Source organism: Atractosteus spatula, chromosome 11, assembly GCF_055471065.1.
Source record: "Atractosteus spatula isolate fAtrSpa1 chromosome 11, fAtrSpa1.hap1, whole genome shotgun sequence".
NCBI lineage: Eukaryota > Metazoa > Chordata > Actinopteri > Semionotiformes > Lepisosteidae > Atractosteus > Atractosteus spatula.
Window position 1 is genome coordinate 29851614 of NC_142716.1, and position 23770 is coordinate 29875383.

Sequence of the window (23770 nt, forward strand, 5' to 3'; positions counted from 1 at the left end):
CTACATCTAACCTTCGAGTGTTTTATTTTTTTCACTTTTTATAATGTTACTTCCAATACTATTGCATCATCTCATTTTCATGTTACAGTAGCATTCATAAGATTATAAACACTGTCCACAGATATACCACTGTTCAATTCTCCGTCACAGTTCTGAGATTCAATAATACCTTTATGCAACCCTTAACAGATACTTTTCCAGCAAGCTGTATATTTGGTGAGCTCTCTTTACAATAAAGAAGCTGTACAACAGAAAATATGTTGCCGGAAAAATCATGTTACTCTACACATTTAAAACCCTACTAAAAATGGAAAAAGTGGGAAATACAGCAATTGAAAACCAAATATTATAATAAAACACAACTGTATTTAAATACAGTGACATATTTAACATATCCCCTGGCCTGAAATATTAAGCAACATACATATCCTCCCAAGCTATACAAAGGGTTCCGTAACGACATCCAGTTTTCAGGGGGTTTGTGAAGTGTCAAATATCTAGCCAGAATTAATAATACCTTGCAATTAAACTTTCTAGCCAAGGCTGTTCATCGTTAAAATGACTAAATATAAGTGTAATGTAAAACATTTTACATTTCAAACAATCAGACGAAAACCCCCTAATTCCTTCTAAAATAATTATAATCCATTCTAAACAAGATAACCAACACACAATTATAGGCGCCTGCTCTACCTCTGCATCTGCTAATCCAATAATTCATTCGATTTATGAACCAATGGTTCCTAAAGTGATGACATAAGAGTCACGTTTTAAAATTCATTGGATTTATAAACCAATGGTTCCTAAAGTGATGACATAAGAGTCACGTTTTAAAATGAGCTGGTATTCCCTGAAATTGTCCGTTATGATTTTATTGTTGGGTTAATCTAATCACCTGACTTTGTGGATATTCAACTGGAACTGGAAGTAAGCAGCAGTATAGGTAGGTGTAACTTCACTTGAAAGCTCTCAACAAGATCAAATGACTTGATTATAGTCTACTTAAAAAAATGCAACAAATAAGGGATGAATAATATTGACATTTCCATCACCCTAAAGAAAGTCTCAAGACTTTAAGAAAGCATCTGCACATTTTAACAGGGCTGTTAACTATAGTACGTTTCACAGATAACACACAACACAGATATTGGACCCCTTTAAAGATGCAAACTGTTTTGTATTTGCTACAAGACAAAGACATATTATTTATTGTTGTATAAATGGCTTACAGTTCTAAACTATATGCAAATGCAAATGCAAGAGCAGGTCAACAAAAAGGAAAAACAACATCAGACAATGTTCATTATCAGCTGGTCTCCACAGGAGGACTTTTAAGAGAATATGTAAGCGTTGGGAAAAAAATGATATGTTCATTGAAATAAGGTTTTATTTTATTAATAAGTCTATTATAAAGTTATTGAAATTCAGGACCTTTGTACTCTTCTGTTACGCTCCCTTAAAATTTCTACAAAGTCAGAAATAAAGTAAACTATGGTGTTCATTAGTCCATTTGCAGCTCAGGCTGAGGAAACGCAGAGTAATACTGGAACAGAAGAGTTAAAAATGAAGTTTGTCTTTTACAAGTATCAGAAGCATGCAAGATACATTTCTGGAGCCTGACCATATTCTACAATTGTACTTGAGGAAACTGGACATGTAATTCAGAGATCATTAACAAAACTCTTCCAACATTAAATCAGGACACAGATAATACTTGTTGATTGCAGGTTACAAAAGTGAGTGAAATGATGATTGGAGCTAAATTTGAGGAGCATTAGTATAGCATGAGAAACACAGGAAACAGCCAATATGGACTTAAAAACAGTGAAGTGCAACCAAATCCATTCTTGGGCTTAAAGGAATGTCCTGCATTTGTCTTGACAAGAGAGAACGATGAGGGAACCCAGTTTCAACTCACAATCCAAAAAACACATTGTGAAGGTTAAGTGATCAGACTTCTTCAGAAACTGTGAAACTTCAAGCTGAGGTCACAAGTGGAATCTATGGATGCTAGAACAAAACCTATAGCAGGCGCCATTTTTTTTACACAAAGGGTTGGAAGAAACAACTCAGCAATACTGTTGACAGCTTGACTAGATGAGATTTTAAATAGATCACTTCATTGTCCATATACAATTTCTTATTAGGAATTTGTCTTTTCACACACCCCAGCGTGCTCTCCATGAGACACACAGACAGGGAGAGATGCTTGGGGTCAGAGCGTATGGTCAGTCATTTATACGGCGACCCTGGAGCAGTCGGGGTTAAGGGCCTTGCTCGGGGGCCCAACGGAGTAGGATTCCTCTGCCAGTTGCGGGATACGAACCGGCAACCTTCCAGCCACAAGCACAGATGCTTAGTCACAGAGAACTGCACTGTTTTCGGGTGAGTCAACTACCAGAAACCAAGTGTGAAGACTGGCCTCCCTCGTTTGTAACTTTTTTTTAATTAACAAACATACACTGCAAACTCTACTAGGATTTCTCCAGCAAAGTCTTATAAAACCCTGTCCTGTAAACTACTCCATGATTGCAGTTCTTTCAACTGTCAGATATACTAATTCAATATACCTATAGATATTGTATGTGGGACAGAGTGGCACACAATTTACTAAATAAATTTGGTACTTGCAACAATTACTTACAATTACAATAAGCAGACCCAACCGCAATAACCATTCTGACAATTATTAAAATGCAGTAATGATTTGTCTATGAATAATGCCTTCCTTTTGTAGACTCTTAAAAACAACAGCTGTCCGTGTAAACAGCCAAGGAAAACTCCCCATTCTTACACTATTAGCTCTTACAGTGTACCAGTTTTAAACATCTCTCCAAGAGCACTTTAAAAAGGAGGGAAATAAACATGTAACACTTTTCATGACAATCCCAAAGCACACAAGGCTGCAGGCCAATAGAAAAACCCAAAACTTTGGGCAAGTGTTCCATCTCGTACTTCCCTAGCCAGTTAAAGAGGCTCGTTTTTAGCCACAGGCAGCACATCTAAAAAGGACACTTCTCTAGCAGCTCCCCACTTAATGTCACCTGAAAAAAGCAATCACAAAAGGGCTCTGTCTGGGCTTATCTCTGAGCCCTGTCGCTACGGCAACCAATGGGAGAGTAAGCTTCCGTGGGCCCACGAATTTGAGAATCTATAAAAGCCGAGGCTAAGGAGGCATGTGCAGCCCCTCAAAGATTGACTGCATTAATACATTAGCAAATACGCTGAAACACTGGATAAATGTCAGCAATTATGGGAAAGGCGTCTAATAACGATGTTCCATGTCTGTCAATCCCCCATGGGGACTGATATGCAACTGCCACTCAAAAGACGGGCCCAGAGCTTCTCCCGCCAGCCAAGAGCTGGCGACGCATTCAGATGTGCACTTTAAAAAAGTAATAAACAGTAATGTGGCTCAATCATCACTGATCACAACTGTCAACAATTCCCTCTAAAGAGGGCTGAAAATGCTTTCGCACTGCCTGCCACCTCAAAATGAGGCAAGCTGTCAGAGGGACTGCCTTGACAACTAAGCTCCTGCCAGCAAACTGTTGCCATCAAACTGTCCTTTTTGTTTTATCCCCTCCGTCGTCGCCGTTATTAGTTTTGACGGAAGGGAAAGAGAAAAACACAGCCACGAGCAGATTAATCCTTCCAAATGCTTCAGCTGTTATTCTAGGCAGCGTGGACAGAAACAGTCTGGTAACATGCGCTTCGACATCTGTCTTCTGCTTCGGACAAACGTTTTGAGAACTACTTCCTGGGTTCTAATGGGAACTTAAGATAGCTCTCAAAATGTTGGAATTCAGCTTATTGCAAGTGGGAAAACGGACATTTCATTAAGCAGCTCCACTAGTAGATTAAAATTCTGCAGCAAATGAGATGGCATTCCAACAACCTGATTTTTTCTAAATCTGTAACAAGGCTGCGGTAGTTGAGTTTTTATTTATTCGAAAAGCAGATTTTGAATTGGATATATTAATGAATTCTAAATGCCATTATGAGAAATGTTGCAAACCAGAGGGCACTTGGTCCATACTGTTATCTTACGAGTGAAGAGAAGCTAAGATATCACCTGGCTGTTTCTTCAATAAGACCAGCCGTTGAATTTCAACCATCTGGTTGGGAAATCTGTCCCCGATACTCATGACTCTGTCTAAAGAAAAAGTCCTATTCTCTGTCCTAACATCCTAACCTCTGTCTGGTTCCCTTTTAATTTCCCCACACTCTCATCAATCCCAACCTTATTTCACTACTGTGTGTAAAACACTCACTGATCATACTCCTTAGGATTTCATATACTTGAATAAAGAGCTCTCTTCCTATTCCCTTTGTGTGAGAATGAAGAAATTTAGTTCCTTTAACCTGTCTTTCTCTTTTTTGAACTCTAAGGCTATAATATCTTCAATATCCTTGGTAAGGTGACCAAAACTGAGAATAACATTGTAAAAATATAACAAAGATCTAAAGTGTTGTCAATTTTAAGCATAACCTTCCTGGAATTAAATTCCAGACTTCTTTTCACACACCCAAACATATGATAGGTTGGCTTCATTTAGTGTCCCTCATTAACTGTACTATATAAAATAATCTACATAATGCATTTAGTCTTCTATACTGTGGCTTCATACTTAAAAAAACAGAACATTCTGGCCCAAAATCACTAGGTTTTCCACACCACTGGAGTTGGATCACATTGTCAAAGTACCAGACATCCCACTTTGATGGCACTGTAAGCTCTTCAGATGCTCTGTGCAGGACTAAGGCTCTCTTCTCTAATCCCTTTCACGATTACTGACCTATGCCTGTACCTTTATGGGGATCCCAGTTTAAACTGGGGGACTTCGTACACTACATGTCTCTAGTCCTACCAGGATGTAGCCTTAAGCCATCTTATCACCCACTTGAGTGGAGTGAGTGTTTAGTGATTTGTCACTGTTGGCTTGTGGAACCACGCTGGACTCCTAATATGTGCCAGTGGTCCCATTTCAGAGAAGCCCACACAGTTCCAAAAAACAGTCCTTCACAGAGGTGTTAGTCCCACACAATCTTCAGTTCCTCTTTTCATGTGGAAGAACTCTTCAGTCTTCTATTCCACTCGGAGAGCTAGAACAGACAAATTCCTGACAAACTCTTCTTTTTTCTCTTTCTCTTCATTGCAAAATAAAAAAAAAAACAATCCCAAGAACCCTTGGTACACTCAAACCAGTCTCTCCCATCCATGGCCTGTCTTCCCAATGGTGCAGAGCATCAGAGTTTCAGTTTTCAAAACAGGACACATAAACAGAAGGCTGGCTTCAGGAACTGTCGGTTTGCACCCTGTACAACTAATAATCCCTGCAGTGTGCGATGTTACCATGTAATACAACCTATTCCAGAACAAGGTCATCAAAAAGAGCAAAGTGGTGCTAAATGGTGTTTGCAACTGGAGGGGGAGCTGCAGCTGAAGTGCAGATTCTCACAGAGCTCCCCCAGGCTGCAGGAACCCAGTGACAGGATCCTGTCGGGCACGAGGGGCGCCTCAGTGTGGCTGCATCAGCGGCGCTCCTCGGGGGCTGAGGTCACAGCAAGCTCTCGTCCCCCCAGGCTGCCACGCTTTCACACACCTCCCAGCATCACTTCACAAAAATAAACTACTGGAAAAAGGGCTCACTGGGGGGGTTTAGGGAACCTGCCTGCAGGACCTAAAGAAACTGCTGTTTCCAAGACTTGGGTTATTCAAGAATGAAGTGGGAGATGTTCAGAAATGTGGGTTGAATGTCAAAACAAAGTTGACAACACTCTCTTGAACAGTCGAGCCATCTTCCAGATTTTATTATTTTGCCATTAAAACAATAAGGCAATGAATTCACTACTATGGTATTTTTTAGATTTTAAATCAAAACCTATATGAGTGTAATTAAATCAAGTCTAACGTTTATTTCAGGACCTAGAGAAAATTTAAATTAATTTTGAATTAGTGACGAACATAAGATCCTAATGAAGTGCTGGATATTTTTTTTAATTTCCCCTAATCTAATCCATTCAGTTTAGATAAGGGCAGACACTAACATTTTACCTCATATTGGTTACACTTTATGTAACTTGAAAAAGCAGGTGTTTTATTTCAGTTAGATTTACTTGCAAGAAAGTTTACAATAAAAAAATAAATAAAGCCTTGGTCATTTATCCTACTATCCTGTCAGATGATTGCTTTAATTCCACAATTCAAAGCTCACAGCACCAACAGTAAGGCATGCAATATTGCGAAGGGGTCTGACACTGTTTCCTCTCATGTTGACTGTAAGCAAAGTAGTAAAATATTTGTTAACCCATCAGTCTCCACAAGCAACAGGAAAACCAAGTAAGTGAAAGCACTGTGGTCTCTGTTAAGCCTGTCTTGCAACTGTAGTCTTCTTTATAGGTAATGGAGATATTGTACTAACTTACATCTAGCGCATAAATAACCACATTACTGGATTTTTTAAATAACTTGTGCATTTTTTTGTTTTTCTTTGTTTCCTAAAAGAAAAAGTTTTTTGTTGCTTCCTTTTGTTTTCAAAGTTTTTTGTTCCTTTTGAAAACAAAATCCAAAGCAAGATGGTAACAAACTTACCTGCCAAGATTACCTCCACTCTTTCTAAATGAGCGCTAATTAAATGTGAGGAGGCCTTTCCAGTTTTGAGTGTTGAATGGAACGGAAAGCCTGCTTTGCTGCAGAAGTCAGTATAATGAAGTCTGGGCAGAATAATCATTGATTTGGACTCCCAGAAAATGTCATTTTAAGCCCTGCCCGCTATGTTTATTGGTACAAGTCCCAGGAGATGAGGCAAGGTTAATGAGATATGCACTGAAACAGCTCTGCTGGCATGCTGGGGCTTTCATTGTAATGCAGGGAAAAGAGATTTCAATAAAAGGCAGGCTGACATGTAGGCTGTTATTGCAGGGTGACAATCTTATTTTAATATTGCCTCAAGAGGATAGTGGGTGTGCTGAACTTTACAAAGAAGTGAAGGTTAGGCACACACAACACACCCTTTGGAACTGGGCAGGCAAATGAAGCCATTGAGTTGGGACGCAAAAATTAAATGCACCAGCCCATACATGGTTCATCCTGTAAAAGTCCCCAATTCAGAGAGCAGGACATGCCCTACATCCTGGAGATCCAGGATTCTGTGTTGCTCCCAGTTGGCAAAACGCTGACAGGGACTGAGCAGGCAGAGAAACACGCAAGGGCCCTTTAGCTTTTACCAAGAACTGTACCAGGAGCAGAGAACAAACCCAGCTGCTTGTGCTCTGAACACTGAAAATAAAATGGGGATGAACTTGAGCAGTACAACAAGCCTGCCCCAGACTAGGAAGTATAACAAGCAAGCCCTGGGTTCCAAACCTCATTGAGTTACTCATTGGTGGATATAGTTGTGTTTGTTTTTTTTAAGTTGGGGGGCAGAAGGTTGAAAATGTCTAAGTTGGATTTTCTTTTATCCATGTGATCTTAATTTTTCCAGCAGCCTTTTTCTCGCTCTATTCTTTATTTATGACTTTTTGTTCTGATTCTTTTGTAATCATTCATATTGCATACTAGCTACAGAATCTTGCATAATTCAGTACAGAAAAATCTGTTTTGGTTATACACCAATGACTTAGCAGTATGGAGGCATAATTTGTAGCAGGAAGACCACACTGAGTCTTAAGAAACATACTAGTTATAAATGCCACAAATTTACAAAGTTTTCAAGATCGTGTGCACGGAAAAGTTATTGAAACTATTGGATCAGTAAACTGACTATGCGGAGGAGTATTTGTCATTAACAAGACTGATCACCGGGAGGCAACAATGACTAGCAATATGTACTGTACAGTTCTCACTGGAAGCAATAAAATGTTGCGCATGTTTTGAACCAGTTTGCAGAAGTTGAGTTTTGTATTTCCGTCCCACTACTCTCGTGAATCCTGGACAAGCCTGTGTCTTTTCAGTAGTTCATAGATGTCACATTGCTTCAGCTCATCCAAAAATGTTCTCTGGGGCTCAAGTTATCTGCGGCATAAATGTCACATTCTCATGCTGCAAGAAAGCTGTTGTTAGAAGAGCAGACTGAGGAGATGCATGTTCTTGCTGGAATGTTGTCACATTGGGATGAGCCCGTGTAAGGGCAGAAAATCTAGCCTTCAACTTTTCTATGGCACAAAGGTGGGGTCCTCTTGATAACCGAGACATGATTTCTTCCTGGTTTACTCTTTATCTCCACTAGGTTTGACATGCAGCAGGTTAAATTGCGTTGCTATCTGTGTCCAAACAACTGTTTTTAATCATTACAATTGTTTTAATAACTGTTTTTCATCAGTATGAAAAATACAGATACTTTAATTACCTAAAAAGACACACACAAAAAAGTGTTAAGTATCTTTTGATGCTCATGTCATGTCACAGAATTCTTCCAATAAATAATAAAGTTAAGAGAAAGCCCAATAAACAAGAATTTCTGTACTAAATACTGCACAATCTTTGCTGATTATTTTGCTGGCTTAGTTCAGTTTTTTACTGTCACGAATGTAAATTTAACTTTTCTCAATTAGTAACCAGTATGGAATGATTCACTTACATAGAAAGTGTAAAATTACTCGCTACATTTCCCTTCCAAAAAAGCCTACCGTATGCAAAAGAAGCATGACCTTTTATCTCAACACCATAGGGCTTGTGTTTTGTTTTCTTCCAGCAAAAAGCAACAAGTAGAAAGAAAGACTTGTCAAAAATGTTCTGTATAACTATAAAATATCCAGTATCACTATAACCACTGTAAACTATAGCCCACAGTAATACATTTATGTCATTGAAAAACCAGTAAACAGTAGTTTTGTTTTGTTTTTTTAATGTGAGGACTGTTTGGATGCCTTGTTGTCTGTTCTGTGTTAATCTGCAAGCAATGGAGAGCACAAGATTTTCTTTAAAGAGGTCATTTCCAAAATTGTACTTGTGTAAGGATTATAGGACAATACCATTCCAATTATTTTAGAGTTACAAAATGAGAGCTTTTTGCATGATAATGATGATCAGACATGCCTGCAGAATAACCAAGTACCCTTGTATAGCAGTCGTTTAGGCAGTATATCAGCAATTACCGTCAAGAAACCAAACAGCACTTGACATCAAGATTGCAATCACCTCTAACCGAAGATCAGGTTTAGAAAGGCCTGCACACTTTGTTCCAAAGAGATTAACTTAACCTCTCAACTACAGTCTTTAAAATGGTCTAAGAAACATGTTGAGCTTATAAAAATGTAGCCTTGAGCAACAGAGAAGGCCCATTGACTTAACGCATGAAAGCACCCCTTCCCAGGATGCATAATTATCAATCAAATTAGGTTGCAAGCAAATAAAGGAGTAATGTGGAGAATGCAGTCCTAGAGCTCCACAGGGCACAGAGAGAAGGAGTATAATTGTGAGGTTCTGGAGAGATTGTCCCAGAGCTCCGCTGCAGTGTGGTGGAATCTGGCCAGGGCACTAGGGTCAGCGTCACTGCCATGGGATCTTTTTTGTCCACAAAAGCAGGCTCTTTGACATCTCACTCTGAATCCCAGAGCAGGAGTGTTCTGGAGATGAAAAGCTCCTCCCCGATTTCCCTGGGCAGACCGCTACATTTCAACCTTGGTAAGAAAATAGTCTTAGTCTCCAGACTCCACTAATTGAGAAACCAACAAACTGAAAGTACATTAAACAGTTGCCTTTGACTCACAGGTCATCACAATGCACCATCTCGTATCACTGCACTTCAGTGCACTGTAGCTTAGAAGCAAAGATGAGCAAAGTCAGCAAGTCTGGAAAACTCATCCCTAACACTGGCCGTAAAGAAAAAAAAGAATATGAGCTGGCATAACAAACGAGATTCCAGTTGTTTTAATGCCTTTCAAACCTAATTTTCATTTCCAAGACTGACGCAAGTTATCTTCTATATATGAGCACTGCTCCACAGGCACTTTGCTACTAGTAAGGTTAGGCTCATAGCACCTACAGATCTCTACGCTTCAATTTATAATCATAACAATGACTCTCTTCCTTACTCTGTGGACTACAACAGATATTCAAAGGTACTTAAATGATCACTACCTACTAATTACAACAAATATATTTTTTTCATTATAACAGTAAAGTGACTGGGATATATGACTGTTAAAATTATAATTAACACAGCCTTTTGATACTATGACATTTGCTCTGGACTGGTCAAGAGAAAGATTTTCTTGCGTACGTATGGGTTAGGAGGCTGTCCATATTTCACATACGGATGCAAATTGGATTCTGTTGGTGGGATTTTGTATATTCTTGAACATACAGTATATCACAAAAATAGAGATATACTGTATAACTGTCCCAAAGCATGTCATGACCCTCTCACTGGTCCACATTTGCGAGGCAGAAACTAGCTCTGCTCTTTACAATGCTTCTTCCTTCTAGAAGTGCAAACTCTGGGTGAGCAGTTTTCATGTTAGTGCAGCTGGCAGCTAACTTTCACAGAACAGATACAGCTTGGCCAGGCTTTCGCCTTTTGTCTGATTCACATACAGTACACACATCAACCACCAACATTAACTGTTTCAAATCTTTTCAAAATCAGTTAATTAGAAAATCCAATACATTCCTAAGCTTTTTGAAGAACTGAAACACTGGACTCTTCCGGCCATATCAAGGTGCAGAACTGCAATGCATACATTTAGCAGATGGTCGCAAAGCTATAAGAGACAAGAACATATTGATTCTGTCCATTCTAAAAGTTTCTTGGAATATCAAGTGGAAGCAGCTTAGAACCATTAACAATGACAATTCAAAAGAGGCTCTCTAATGGACTGCATTAATAAAAATCTTTATAAGCCAAGATACACCATGTAGAATTATTCATCTCATTCTGCAAATCTGTTGGATGTCTGCACGATTAAAGACTGTGTCTGTTCTGTTCTACTGGCTTATATCCTTCTGAAGAGAAGGCTGGGAATGGACATGCAGTACTTCAATTTGGAGGGAAAGGGCTATTTCCATGCACTTCAGACTTCCTCCTCAATCCTAAACACTACTCTGCTCATAGCTGCCTCAACTTTTCAGTGCTGCCATTACACAGAAACTGTATTTAAGAGAATGCAAACTTTTCACTCATTCAGTATTAGCAAAACAAAAAAGACAGATTAAGTGGTTACCACAGTTATTGCTACATGCGTTGTGGCTTTCAGTTATGCACACCATTATATCATATAATTTTCACACTGACATCCAGAAAGGCTTTTATCACACTGTGCTTTGAATAACATAGCACGAAAATACACACTAGTGGAAATGTAGCAAGAGAATAATGCTTCAGCTGAAAACAAGCCCAGCAACATCAATATATAGCTATACCAGTGGAGATGTAACAGAAACACTGGTGGCTTTTTTAATACATTGATATGAATAGAACAGTTCAATATTTCCTATAGCCACTAGTATATGGCTAGAGGAAACAAAGGTCCATATGTTACGCTGAAGATATCCACTGAATTCCCCAGGCCTAATCTCTAAGTTTTTGTCTTCATAAGTTAGTTACTGACCAAGGAGGAACATCCTTTGCAAAGCAAACCAAAAACCAGAACACTGAAGTCGAAACATAAAACTCCTTTTCCATTTCCATCTTTTCTACCGTCAGTGTAGAGAGAGTATACATTCTGCTAAAGGTTTTAAATTCTGTGATTTATGGACTATTTCACTTTAAATCAAAATAAACTCACACTCCTTAGAGATATCCCATGTTAAAACATGCAGCGTTTTCATTAGGACCATGCCTGCTCAGCTGTCTGCACACAAGGCTCAAAAACGTGAAGATTCAAAAACCTGCATAAAAACGTCACGTACCAAAAATGGGCTCTGCTGCAACTGGGACTGTTAGATTTGAGTATTATTCTTTTTTTGTCGAAGGAAGAAAAGGATCTTGGCATCCATTATGAGTGACAAACTGGCCCGTTAGTGACAGTGGTGCAGTTCTGAAATAAAATAGCCTTTACTAAAAGGTATAACACATGAAAGCAACATAAGAACGTCTGCCTAAATGTTTTAAAATTAACAACTTCCTCTTGCTCCCAAGAGGTTACACAACACACAGGGCATCTGACTCAGCTAAGGATGTGGCTCCTCTCCACAGAAATCAGATTATAGTTGAAAATCATCCTTCTTTTCAGGTATATAACTCAACAACAAGATGGAGTTGAAGCCCAGCTGACAAACAGCTCAAAACTTGTCTGTACTCAGCTATGCATGCAAATTCCTGATAAATTGATGTGGTCATTACCTGCTTGGAAGTTGGTGATTGTTCCACAGTTTTGCTCAAGCAGTAAAGATACACACACACTACAGAGCAGACTTATTCTGTAGGGTTAGTTCAAAGCAGTTCAAGGAGAGAGATTTGTAGAGTGTCTAAATGGGTTCATATTTAAATGTCCTAAACACCTTTTCCACCTTGCATATTAGCTAAATTATGTCACTATATCTTGCAAAAGTATCCATCCCCTACAAGATTTTCACATTTTATTTCTTTGTCAGCTTAAAATTGACACTTTCAAACCAAACTTGAAAATTTAAATATATATATAATAGGTAAAAATGAAAGTTTTTTTAAATACATAAGTTCTATATACACTATGTGCTCAAGACTGTTCACTGTCTACTTACCTACTGTCAAGCATGGTGGTAGCACCATTATGTTATGGGATGCTTTTCATCACCAGTGATGGGAAATGCATTCTAGAAGATAACATGCTTCCAAAAAGTACTGACCTGGAGGGCTCAATATGTATGCATTTCATCTTGTAGATCAGCTTTGAATGTCTCTCACATATAAACGTTCAGCTTGATCACTGTAGTTTTGAATGAAAAACTCCTTAGAATTCAAGAAAACTATATATTATTGCCAAGAAATGAATAAATTGCAAGGCAACGGTACCAGTGGGACCAAAGTATTCAATTTTTGAATAGAGGAATACTGCTTCCTTAATTTCTAATTAATCAATACCTAAAACCCACATCATACTGTACATAAATAATGTTTAATGCTCAGTATATTTGATTGCATGCAATCTGCAGGAGCTCAGAGGGAGATTTCCGGCAAACCACTCACCGAGTCGTCTGTGGCAGTGGCGGGCCAGCCTTCCCATTGCTGGTGTCGGACAGGGATGTTGGTCAAGTCGTAGATGTTTCTTTTTACCTGGAAAAAGGGAAGGAAAGGCATGAGCCCTCAAAGAGGTCCACACAAAGTGCAGAAGGCAAACAGCAACAGCATGTTTATATGACTCACTTTATTCACGTATACAAATTCTTGTCCAAAGAGACAAGAGACAAGAAAAACGTTAACAAAAAAACAGAACACCTACAGCAGGGTGTCGACACCTGCAAATTTAACACACATTCGCAATTCGGTCCGGCTGACAGGGTCTTGGATGAAACGAGTATATTGGGATGAAACCAAGCTGAAGGCCATAAACTGAAACTTTCAAGCTAGAGGTGTAACATACCAGAATCACAAGACCAATCTAACAGTGAGTGAGCCTCTACCTGCCCCCTGCCCAAGTACCCACTACACAGCATCCACATCTCAACACGGTCTTGTTTCTATACTGTGAGGAACACGCCAGGTTCTATGTCAGCTGTGTTGGGAATGACAGGCTGCAGACATTTCACAGGCTTACTGACAGTTTTATTGTCCATTTCATTAAAGGGGGGCTCATCACGAATACTGATTACTATCAAAGTCTGTGATTTATGCGGTTTCTTTTAGTTGATCAATGCTATTTAATTTAAAGCCAATGCATTAGTACTTTAATTATTATATAAGGTAGGGTTACTTATGTCTTTTAACCATATTTATGATAGTACACTATATTGTATATTATATACATACTAGAATGTAGTGCATTATGCAACAGTGTGTGGGTGGACTTGGTTATATGTGAATTTGGCATTTTGCAATATCATGAATGTTGAAATCTTACGGTATGTTTAGTCATAATAAGATTAATACATTGCTTAAGTTCATGGACAGACAACTGAGTTTTATAGCAATTTTACTTTAAAAAAAAAACTGGGTGCACATCCTTCAAATCAGTAACAATATGCTTCTTGTTATTCAAGTTATATAACTAGGCATCACCACAGATCCAGGTAGATTTCTGAGCCCACATGCAAAGAAATGTTTAATGTGAATTAATGACCATTAATAGAAAATGCAGAAACACTTTAGCAATCACTTGAACACTAATCTTTGTTAAGTCAAGGAAAGGCACTACACAGCCAATAATAAACCATGCACAGATCACTGAAAGCTTTATATATGGGGCCTAACACAAAGAGAAGCAATTGCATAAAACAGCAGAGACCAGCAATGGACTTGCACCCTTAAATGAATGGAACCTGCTATAGAAAGAAATGGAAAACGTACTAAAAAATAAGACTCCCAGTTAAACGGCTAAAACTCTAGAAAGTTGACAACATCTATGAAAGTCTTACTGAAGGCTGACTCATCAATATGATATAGGGCATAAATTAATTTAAAATTAAGATTGTAACACTATTAAAAATTAGGTATAGCTATGTACTGTAAAGGAACAAGTAATAGGTTTATTCCATGCTGAAAAGAGAAGAAAGAAAATGCAACGTTTCGGCTATGGAGCCTTCTATGGAGAAGAAACAAGCCCAATAATTCTTGTCTACTTTTTAAAACTCTCTCCAAAAATTGACCTCCTAAAAAGCCGCTGCAGCTTTTTGGCAAGTTGGAGTCCCGTTACCCTATGTTTTTGAAAATAATTTTCTTACCGTGCCAGACCACAAATGAATCTCTAGAGCAGAGGTCGGCATGCTACCACACACATGCCCTCATTGACCCTCAAAAGGATTTTTAACGACACGCGCATAGAAAGCGGCACAAGTAATAAACGTCTAACAAGCCATGAAGAAAAGATGTTAAAAAAACACTAAAAAATTACACTGGACTGTTCTGTGTTTCTCTACAGCATGCTACCCAATCAAAGTTCTTTGGCATAGATAAAAGGAAATTCACTTGGTTTGCTTACTGCACGATTTGAACAGGGCTAACCAGTAGCATTCACATGGAAAGCTCACAATCCATGCTGCTGATAACGTTTTTTTATGCTTAAATGTAAAGTAAAATATAGTGGAAAAATGATCAGTTGCTAAGAAAGTAAAGTTAGCTGTTCACTCATTTCAGAAGAGATGGATTTGCTCAACAAAGACCATGCTGTTTGTGCTCTGTGTTGTACCACTTACTGCACAATGAAAATGGGTCGCAAAAGTAATGTTTCTAGCTGACACCACCACACATATGAATGAACTTAACTTCCATTAGCAGGGTGGAGATCAAACTGCTCTGGGTCTTTTCGAAACGAGGAAGGCATTTCTTGCAAAACGTGCCACTTTTTCTGGAGGGGAAATTGGCACCTCAACGTTCTGCTATTTCCAACACCTTAAACAATTCTCAGAACATTGCACAATCCGTGTTTCCGAGTTTGGAGCGCACATGCAAGAACTGCCATCCGGGTTTTTTTTTCCCAGATTTCAGTCGTTTTTAGCCTGATGTTTTTTCCCCCCAGATTAAACCAGACAGCTTTGATACCAGTGACCTGGATTTCTCAGCAGACTTCATAATAAATGGTAAGACATGCATATGAATGTATTCATTTTAGATATTTTATTATTAAATATGTATTAATCAAAATGTAAGCAGGGATATTATTGACATTTAAAAAAACTAAAATGGCACACAAATCTGTAAAAACAAGTAACTCTTGGCACGTCCCTTCTGAAAAGGTGCCGACCCCTGCTCTAGTGCATTCATCTCCAACAGAGGGGTTTGATTCAAGTGCAGCTGAAGGTACTGGCCAGTGCCAGTAGAGTCGGGAGGTACTGGCTCTTCAGGTGACACACGGAGACGCACCTGCGTGAACAGACTGGGAAGGTTACAAGCCACCAACACATCCTTCATGGAAACGGCGAAACAGAAGCTGTGATCCTTGTGAGCGGCCTGCTCCTCCTCCTCCTCCTCCTCCTCACAGCACCATGCAGTTACTCTCTGTCAGCAATTCCAGTGTGATCACATTACAGATTTCTTCTCAATTTCAAAAGACGGACCTTCGATTTAAATTTCCTGCACAGCCACAGCATTTTGTTCTGTGCCTTCGTAGGTACCACCCTGAAAGGACTGATTAACACAGCAGCTTAAAAAAAGGTTTTGGTTTTAAAAAGCCAAGCCAGGTTGGAAAATAAATACTTAAAAATTAAATAAAATCGTACATGAATCATCGTCACTTGGTAATGGTATATTTACATCTAGTAATTGTCTTCACTCACTGAGCAACCATGTGCAAAAATACAAATTCCAAGATAGCTAATGAAATGAGTTGGTTCTACTTCCATGGCAAGAAGGTCATGAAAAATTCCAAAATAAAAAACAACAAAAAAAAACTATTTTTGAAAGAGGCAGCAAGTCGAACATAATATCCTAAATAAAATAAATAATTGTAGCCTCACAGAGGAGGAGAGAGGAACCCTGTATTTGCATTCCAAGAATGCCAAGCTAATGCCCAAACACAACAGCTCCACACTCTGAAATGAACAGTATTCTATTCTCTCATTCAGCGCAGTGTATCTGCACTTAATAACATTCCGTGCTTTTAAACAGTAGTGCTTGCTGACTTGCACGTCGTGTTGGTTTAAAACGCAACGCCAGGCTGATGCGGAGGGCGAGGGTGATCAAAGCGGGCATCCCTCGAGCCACTGGGCCTGCATTCTACCGCATTACCCCTGCAGAATGCACCACGATGGGAGATTTGCCACAGAGTAAACTAGCTATTGTATTCAAGATCTCCATCCACTCACTGTCACTTTCTGCATGTTGGTAAATGTTTCATCAACTGGAAGGCCTGGGCCCCGAGAAAGAGCTGCTGAGATGTAAGATGCAAGCAGGGAAGCGGGGTTTTAGAATCCACAAGAAGATTCCCTTGCTCTTTCCTCATCTAGGGATCAGCCTCTTAGGTCTCATGTTTTCAGACTTCTCCCAGAAAAGAAAGTCGCAGGATTATGGACATCCTATGAAATCTGTGGATGTTTTTGTTTTGCAAGATGACCTCTTCAGAGTCCAATGATCTTTGAGGGATTACGGAATCAGTTTTCCCATAAAGTTCCCAAGATTCCACAACTGCAGAACTTACAGTTTCATTGAATCTACCGACATAGACATTTTCCATTTTCAGAAAAAAAATGAAAATCTGACTTAATTCCATTACATTGTCAGAAGAGTGGATAAATGTTTTTTGTATAATTTAAGTGCATCAAACATCCAAACATTTCATGGTACAGGTGCTGTAACCTTTCCTACTTTATTTCAAGTTTCCTATTTATCATCCCACTGTCCTGAAACAACACAACAAATTACCCACAAAATGCCAAAATGGTGGTTGTGATGTCACCACTCTGTGTTGATAATGCTTACAAGTCTGTGACAAGGACTGTGAATAAATGAAGGAACTGCTTAAAGGAGGGACAAACGTTCCACACAGAGGATGCATGATCCCAGAAATAATTTTTAAAATTCCACATCAGAGTTCAGTGGAAAAAAAAAACTAGGCTAAAAGATAAAAGCCAGCATTTATCAAAATGATCCATCCCTTTGCTCACAATTATAATGTGGTAGGAAAATAAAATTGAATCTATATTATTGTATCTAGGCTACTATCACTTCATTTCAGCAAACACCTCAATAAAACATACAATTTACAATAATGTAAAGTGTTTTTTTCTTAGTTTCCAAAACCAGTAATAATAAACAGTAATAATAGGAAAGCAGCACCTCAGTTGAATTTCATGCAAAAATCTAACAATACAGAAGTAATACTGCCCAACATTTTTTCTTGATTAAAATAACTTGTTAAAGAGTTCTCCAAAATTTCAAAAATGTAATTACATTTACTTGATATAAAACAGTCACTAACTCAGAATTTGACAAACTCTATGGAAGAAACTTTTGTCCTCAGAGAATTTAGGAAATTTTAATGGCAGAATTCGATGAGAACTCCCTTATGCACGTTTCTGCCTCTCTCTCTTCCTTGGTACATGAAAAGCTTGCTGAGAAAGATGTTCTGAGGTGATAAACACAGAACCAGTTGGTACAGGCAGCTGCAGCTCATTTTAAATTTTATATTTCCTGCAGACGTCCAAATTAGGTAAAAATAAGAAATTGGATAAAATGTCTTTTTTTTCCGCTTTTAAGGGGACTTGAGAAGTTGGTAATGAGTGGTTACCAAGCAATTTTGATGAATAGAGATAATCTCTAACTCCAAGTTCAGTTATAAACACTACAGATAACTTCTTTCAGTCAAAATTGTGAAGCTTTTCCCTAACGTCTTCATTCTTGAATGCACAAGCTTTAGCACCATGTACCTTTGATCAGCTGGCCGCCTCTTCCACATTGAGTAACACACTGAAAGCTGTTCTCTTTTCTCAGTTTGGCTTTTTCTTCACCCTATACTGAACACTCGCTGGACTGGGTCTGTCTGTTCAGTGATCTGGGTCTGGACTGGGCTCCAGCTGTAAACCCATCACTCTGTACACAAGGCAGTTGTGTTTCACCAGGAGCTCCTGATCCAGAGCTCTGCCAGGGTAATCTCTGGGGACCTAACAAGGAAACAGAGCAGCCGCCTGCCTGCCACTCGGATTTCAGTAGCTATTTCACCTTGAAGCCTGACATCTCAGAAAGAATCCTGGGTCTGGGAATTAGGCAAAATTACATGTGGTTTAAACTAGGGCAAAAAACCTCTAAGAAAAAACAGTTTGGTTTTGAAAGAAGTATACTGGACCAGGAGTTGGAACTGACAGGAATTTCCAAACCGACCAAGTGACAGAAGAAACTGTGCTGTAGAAGATACTCTTTTTTTCATGACATGAAACCTAAGACTTCTTGTTAAAAAATTGCAGAATGGTTTGTATGCACTAGCCCAAAGGATGCTAAACATCAGCAGGGATATTGACCTATGAAGACAGCACCTTGGCATCATTCAGGTTAAAAAGTGCAATATAAACACAACAAAACTGCATTAACTCTTACTACCAATGTGGAAGAGAGAATGATCAACCACTAAAGCTTTACTCCCTAGCCTTAATGCAAAACAATGCTTGGTTTAAAGTATATTTTCATTAATATGCAGCAGTATTTGAAAATCATAATTATCATCAGATCACACTCTTGGCTTCTTCAAGTCTAGATAATAGCAGGGAGTCTTCTGCAACAACTACATTTACTGTTCCACATTACTGAATAAAAAATCCTTGTCTGTATTTAGACAACTCTCTTTGAATTACTGGAGTCTGACTGAACTGTAAAACAATGCCAAACCAGGCTTAAGAAATTCAGGAGCTACTGGTGAAGTACCACTGTCTCTGTACAGAGTGATGGGGTTACAGCTGGATCCCAGGCCTGACCCAGTTGAGAAGACAGATAGGAGCTGGCATATTTTGCCCTCCAATAACCTCCAAAACATTTTTTTATGATCTGCTGGGGGTAACTAATACAGACATTTTACATTTACTGGAATGTGGATTTTAAATTATTTTTACTCATAAAATATACTATATACTAAATATAACTAATACTCACAATAGTTCAGTTCTTTTGAAGACATTTTCATATGCAAGTATTTTAGGATACAGAAATACTGTAAGATGCCTACCATTCCATTCATCATTAAGCAGGGCTCTGCATGAGTATGTGCTGAAGTCACATGTCAAGTAGAAAACCTAGTGAAGTTAACAAGTTTATTTTTTATTTAAAGCTGCAAAAAACATGAAACCTGTAACCAATTACAATTTCTATTGTACAAGAAAAGAAGATTTTATAGAGGAAAACTAGATTTGAAGTTCAGTGTCCCATTTTTCCCAGCTGTGAAATTGGTAGGGACTTGTATATGCCAATATCTTGCATTAAATAGCAATAAACGCATATCAGAGTGGCCCTCAAACTTCACACCAGTTAGGGACAGAGAGGGACAATTTGTTTTTTAATTAAAACCAAATCAGAACTTTCACAACAGAGCCTCTTCCACAAGTAAATGTACTTAATGGTGGAGTACATAAAAACCACAGAGGGTCAAACAGGGTATGCTACTTTGGTATCGACAGGCGATATGGTTATTTAATCCAAAGAAGCTATCTGATCAAAAGAATTCCTGTCATTTCCTTTTGTGTGGCATTATAAACAGTGAGGAGATTCGGCACTTTAATGAGCTGTGAGACTTTTTTTCCCCCTCTCTCACCATTAAGCTTTACTTCGGTGGCAGAAGACCGGGAGGGCTGTCTGGACGCAGGGCAAAAGCAAGCAGAATGTCCCCGCCGTCCAGGGGCCTGGGGCGCTGGTCTGCTCCGACAGCACAGGCTCAGATCAGTGGCTGGAATGGCACAGCCTGACATGCACCCTTCAGCCTGGGAAGACAGCCCCCACCTCTCGTAGTGTGCACACAGTGGAGGTGCCTTCTTTATGAAGTAAAGGGTCACTGAAGGTGGAGAATGTTATTACAGAGTGTAATATCCTTGTTTGACCAGAGGGCTACAGGGATTTCAGCACCGAGCTCTGACCGCCAGGCTCCCTTAAACAGCAGCGCTTGGCTGTAATGAACAGCCGGGATCAGAGGACAAGCTGGCCCCAGAGAAACAACAGCAGCAGAGTTCAGGACAACTTGGAGCCCCGTTTAACCAATTTAATTTTCCTGTTCACAAATGGTCATACAGTATGTATTTGGTTTCACCACATCATCTCGTAGAATGAGAAGCCACTGGCTGATCTCCTTAACTGAATTCCTTCCTTTGCAGTGGTCTAATTTCCCAAACAAGTTGGTCTAATTTGGTCTTTTTTTTAAGAACAAGTTCCCTTTTTTTCCTTAATTCCAAAATCACTCTTTCCATAAATGGAACAGACTAAGCCATTAAGTTCTACTGCATTTTTGGTTGCTTTCACAAAACGTCTGCACCAAAAAATTTTAGCGACACAAAATATTAATATTGACAATTTAATCTTAAAGTATCAGAGTCAGAATATGCATGGGATTACTCAGTTAAAAAGTTGTAAAGTTTTGCAAACTGTAAGACTGCCTCCTATGTTTTAAGCAATGTTATTTCACTATGTGTGGCACAAAGCAAGATTTACACTCCTTCAAAAACCGAAAACAATACCTTTCATCCCACAACTCAAAACTGAAGTACAAATTTGCCTGTTCCTTATGCTATCTATGCAAACTTCACCGGTGATTTCTGATCGGCTGTAACAATTCCCCTATGCTAACACTGTCTAGCCTGCTCTCCGCACATATTGCCAGCTCTTCCACAACCTGACAGTGCTATTGTCTACAGTGTGAAGCTTGAAATAACCATTCTTGTTCCGAGACTCTAAATACAAAAATAAACCAACAAGGAAATACATTTCCTTAATTCTAAAGGTTTGATTAGGAATCACAACATTCCATTTCTTTTGATCTTTGTTAGTTTTCAGAAATGGTAATTCTCTACTAGAGCAATACATTGTTTTAGGTGGCATCTACAGTTTCACAACTATAGTGCACTTGAAATAAAAATCCCTGAATGACAATAGCATCTCAACGAAATACGCTCAAGCAAATGCAAATGTATAAAACGCAGTTCAAACAAAAGGCAAGTAACAAAATTCACTTCAGGCTGCTGTTTGCTGAGAATTTAACTGGATGTGTATTATAAATCAGTAATGAGCACACTGAGCACTGATGCCCTCCAAGGCATGCTAAGCCATTATTCCTCACGTCTTTTAGCCTGCCTCAGAAACAAAAGGGGATCCATTATTATCGGGAAGAAATCAACATTAACATTTGATGAAGCTTTGACTTGTACTCATTCTCCTGCTCGGAACACAGCCTTCCAATTAAAGCTAATGAATGAGCGGTACACACCCTCTGCGGTGTTCTCAGTCTGCGGTGCGAAGACCGAGAGAGGGGTGAACACAAGAGCCTTCAGCAGCCTGGAGGAAGTGGGCAAACAAACAGCACTTATGAACAGACACACTTCCCAGAGGCTGGAGTTTCTCTCTGTGAGCCTGTAACAGCAGCCACTGCTAATGCTATCAACTTTCCCATTGCCAAGAAAGAATTACACTGGGTTTCAACAAGCAATTTATAACCCTGTACAGATTCCCACTGTAAAATGAAAAGGAACCCAATGTTCTTTATAATTAGCCTGCAGTTCAAGAAGGTGCCACTTTCCAGACTTGTTATGCAGGACAGGAGATACCGATACAAAGCTAACCTGTAAGACCACATAGTATTTCATCCTTCTTTTACATCTCAAGGATGTTTATTATTAAGCTGAATAAATCCCCTGACGGGAATAAAAAAAGTTTGGAAATCTTTTGACTCAAAAAAGGAAGAGTGGATATTGCACTCTTTTTAATATTATTAAAAACAACACAAGTACAAAGCCACAAAGTTGATCTAACCTACAGAGCTAAACAGTTTATCTAAACTTAAAGGACTGTGCTCCTTAAGAATTATTTCCTTTACTGTTAATATCAATTTAATTTTTTTCCTCACGAATTTTACTTACAAGGTCTTCAGTTAAAAATGCATATGAGCTAATGCTTTAAGAACTGATTTCCAAAAAACTATTCAGAAGAAAGCAAACAAAAAATAGATAAAACATAAAAAAGTACAATATTCAGAAATGTACACATTGACAGCACTCGTGGTATATTATGTTTCAGTAGGTGCTTCAGTAGAGGAATCTGTCTGTTGAGCAGTATGCACCAGACTTTTACTATATAAGAATTAGTACAATTTCTTCATACGCACTTTAATTCCAAGAACACTGAATTTTATGGGTCCTATACATGTAACTGTGGATTCTAGGAATGTGTGGATTGGAATTAACATACCCGTCTTCCGCGTACTTAATTCTCTGGAAAAGTATTTAAAGCATTAGACTCAAATTATCCTAGTCATTGCATGCCCAGTTACTCTCATAACCCAGTGTAACTGCTATAATGTAAAATTTGACATGTGCAGAGTTACTTCTTACCAACAGACTGAGAACCCTGCAAATTGTATTGAAGGGAGTGTTCTGCTTACACACTTCAATTTTTATCCAAAGACTACTTACTCTTCATAACCCTAGTAGCAAGATCTAACAAAATGCAAAGCCTGAGTCAGAAATCAAATGAAAGAACATGCATCTTTAGATTATGTTAAAAATGCACAATAAATAAAAACACAAAAAAAATGTAAAAAGCTGAAGGTATCAATTTAACTACCAGATATGTTTAGAATTTTGTACAATTACAAAACCAGGGGGTAGTTTACCAGTTTAGCATTATAATGATTTATCAGAACTAACCACAGGATCATCACATAATGGAAGGCTAGTTGGAGCCACTAGTCACCTCCACCTGCTCTCCAAGACCTCAAGAACAGCCCTGTCTAGGGGTCTGCTCTTACAGTAGTGTTTGTGGGTAAAAACTTGGTAACATTACAGTAGCCTTTTCTTCTCACAAATTCAGTCTGTCTCTCCTATGTTTAATCATGTTTTTCATTCAAACATTCTCAAGGCATGTATATACTCCACCTTCACTTGACTCAGGCAGCTGTCTCATGCTGCCCCCTGCTGCAGAGAAGGCAAAGTGCAAGCTCTGACTGGCGAGTGTTTCCTACCTCACTAACAAAAGAGAAGCTTCCCTATAATAGCTTTAAAGTGCATTGCTGG

General features: G+C 38.8%; 1 protein-coding gene across 1 annotated transcript in view; it reads right to left on the bottom strand.

The window, feature by feature from the left end:
* Positions 1 to 23770, bottom strand: part of faf1 (Fas (TNFRSF6) associated factor 1) — a 151436-nt gene that overhangs the window by 65977 nt on the left and 61689 nt on the right. The window contains exon 8 of the mRNA XM_088927333.1: positions 13113 to 13199. Within this exon, the coding sequence (XP_088783459.1) occupies positions 13113 to 13199 (87 nt within the window). The remainder of the gene's footprint in view (positions 1 to 13112; positions 13200 to 23770) is intronic.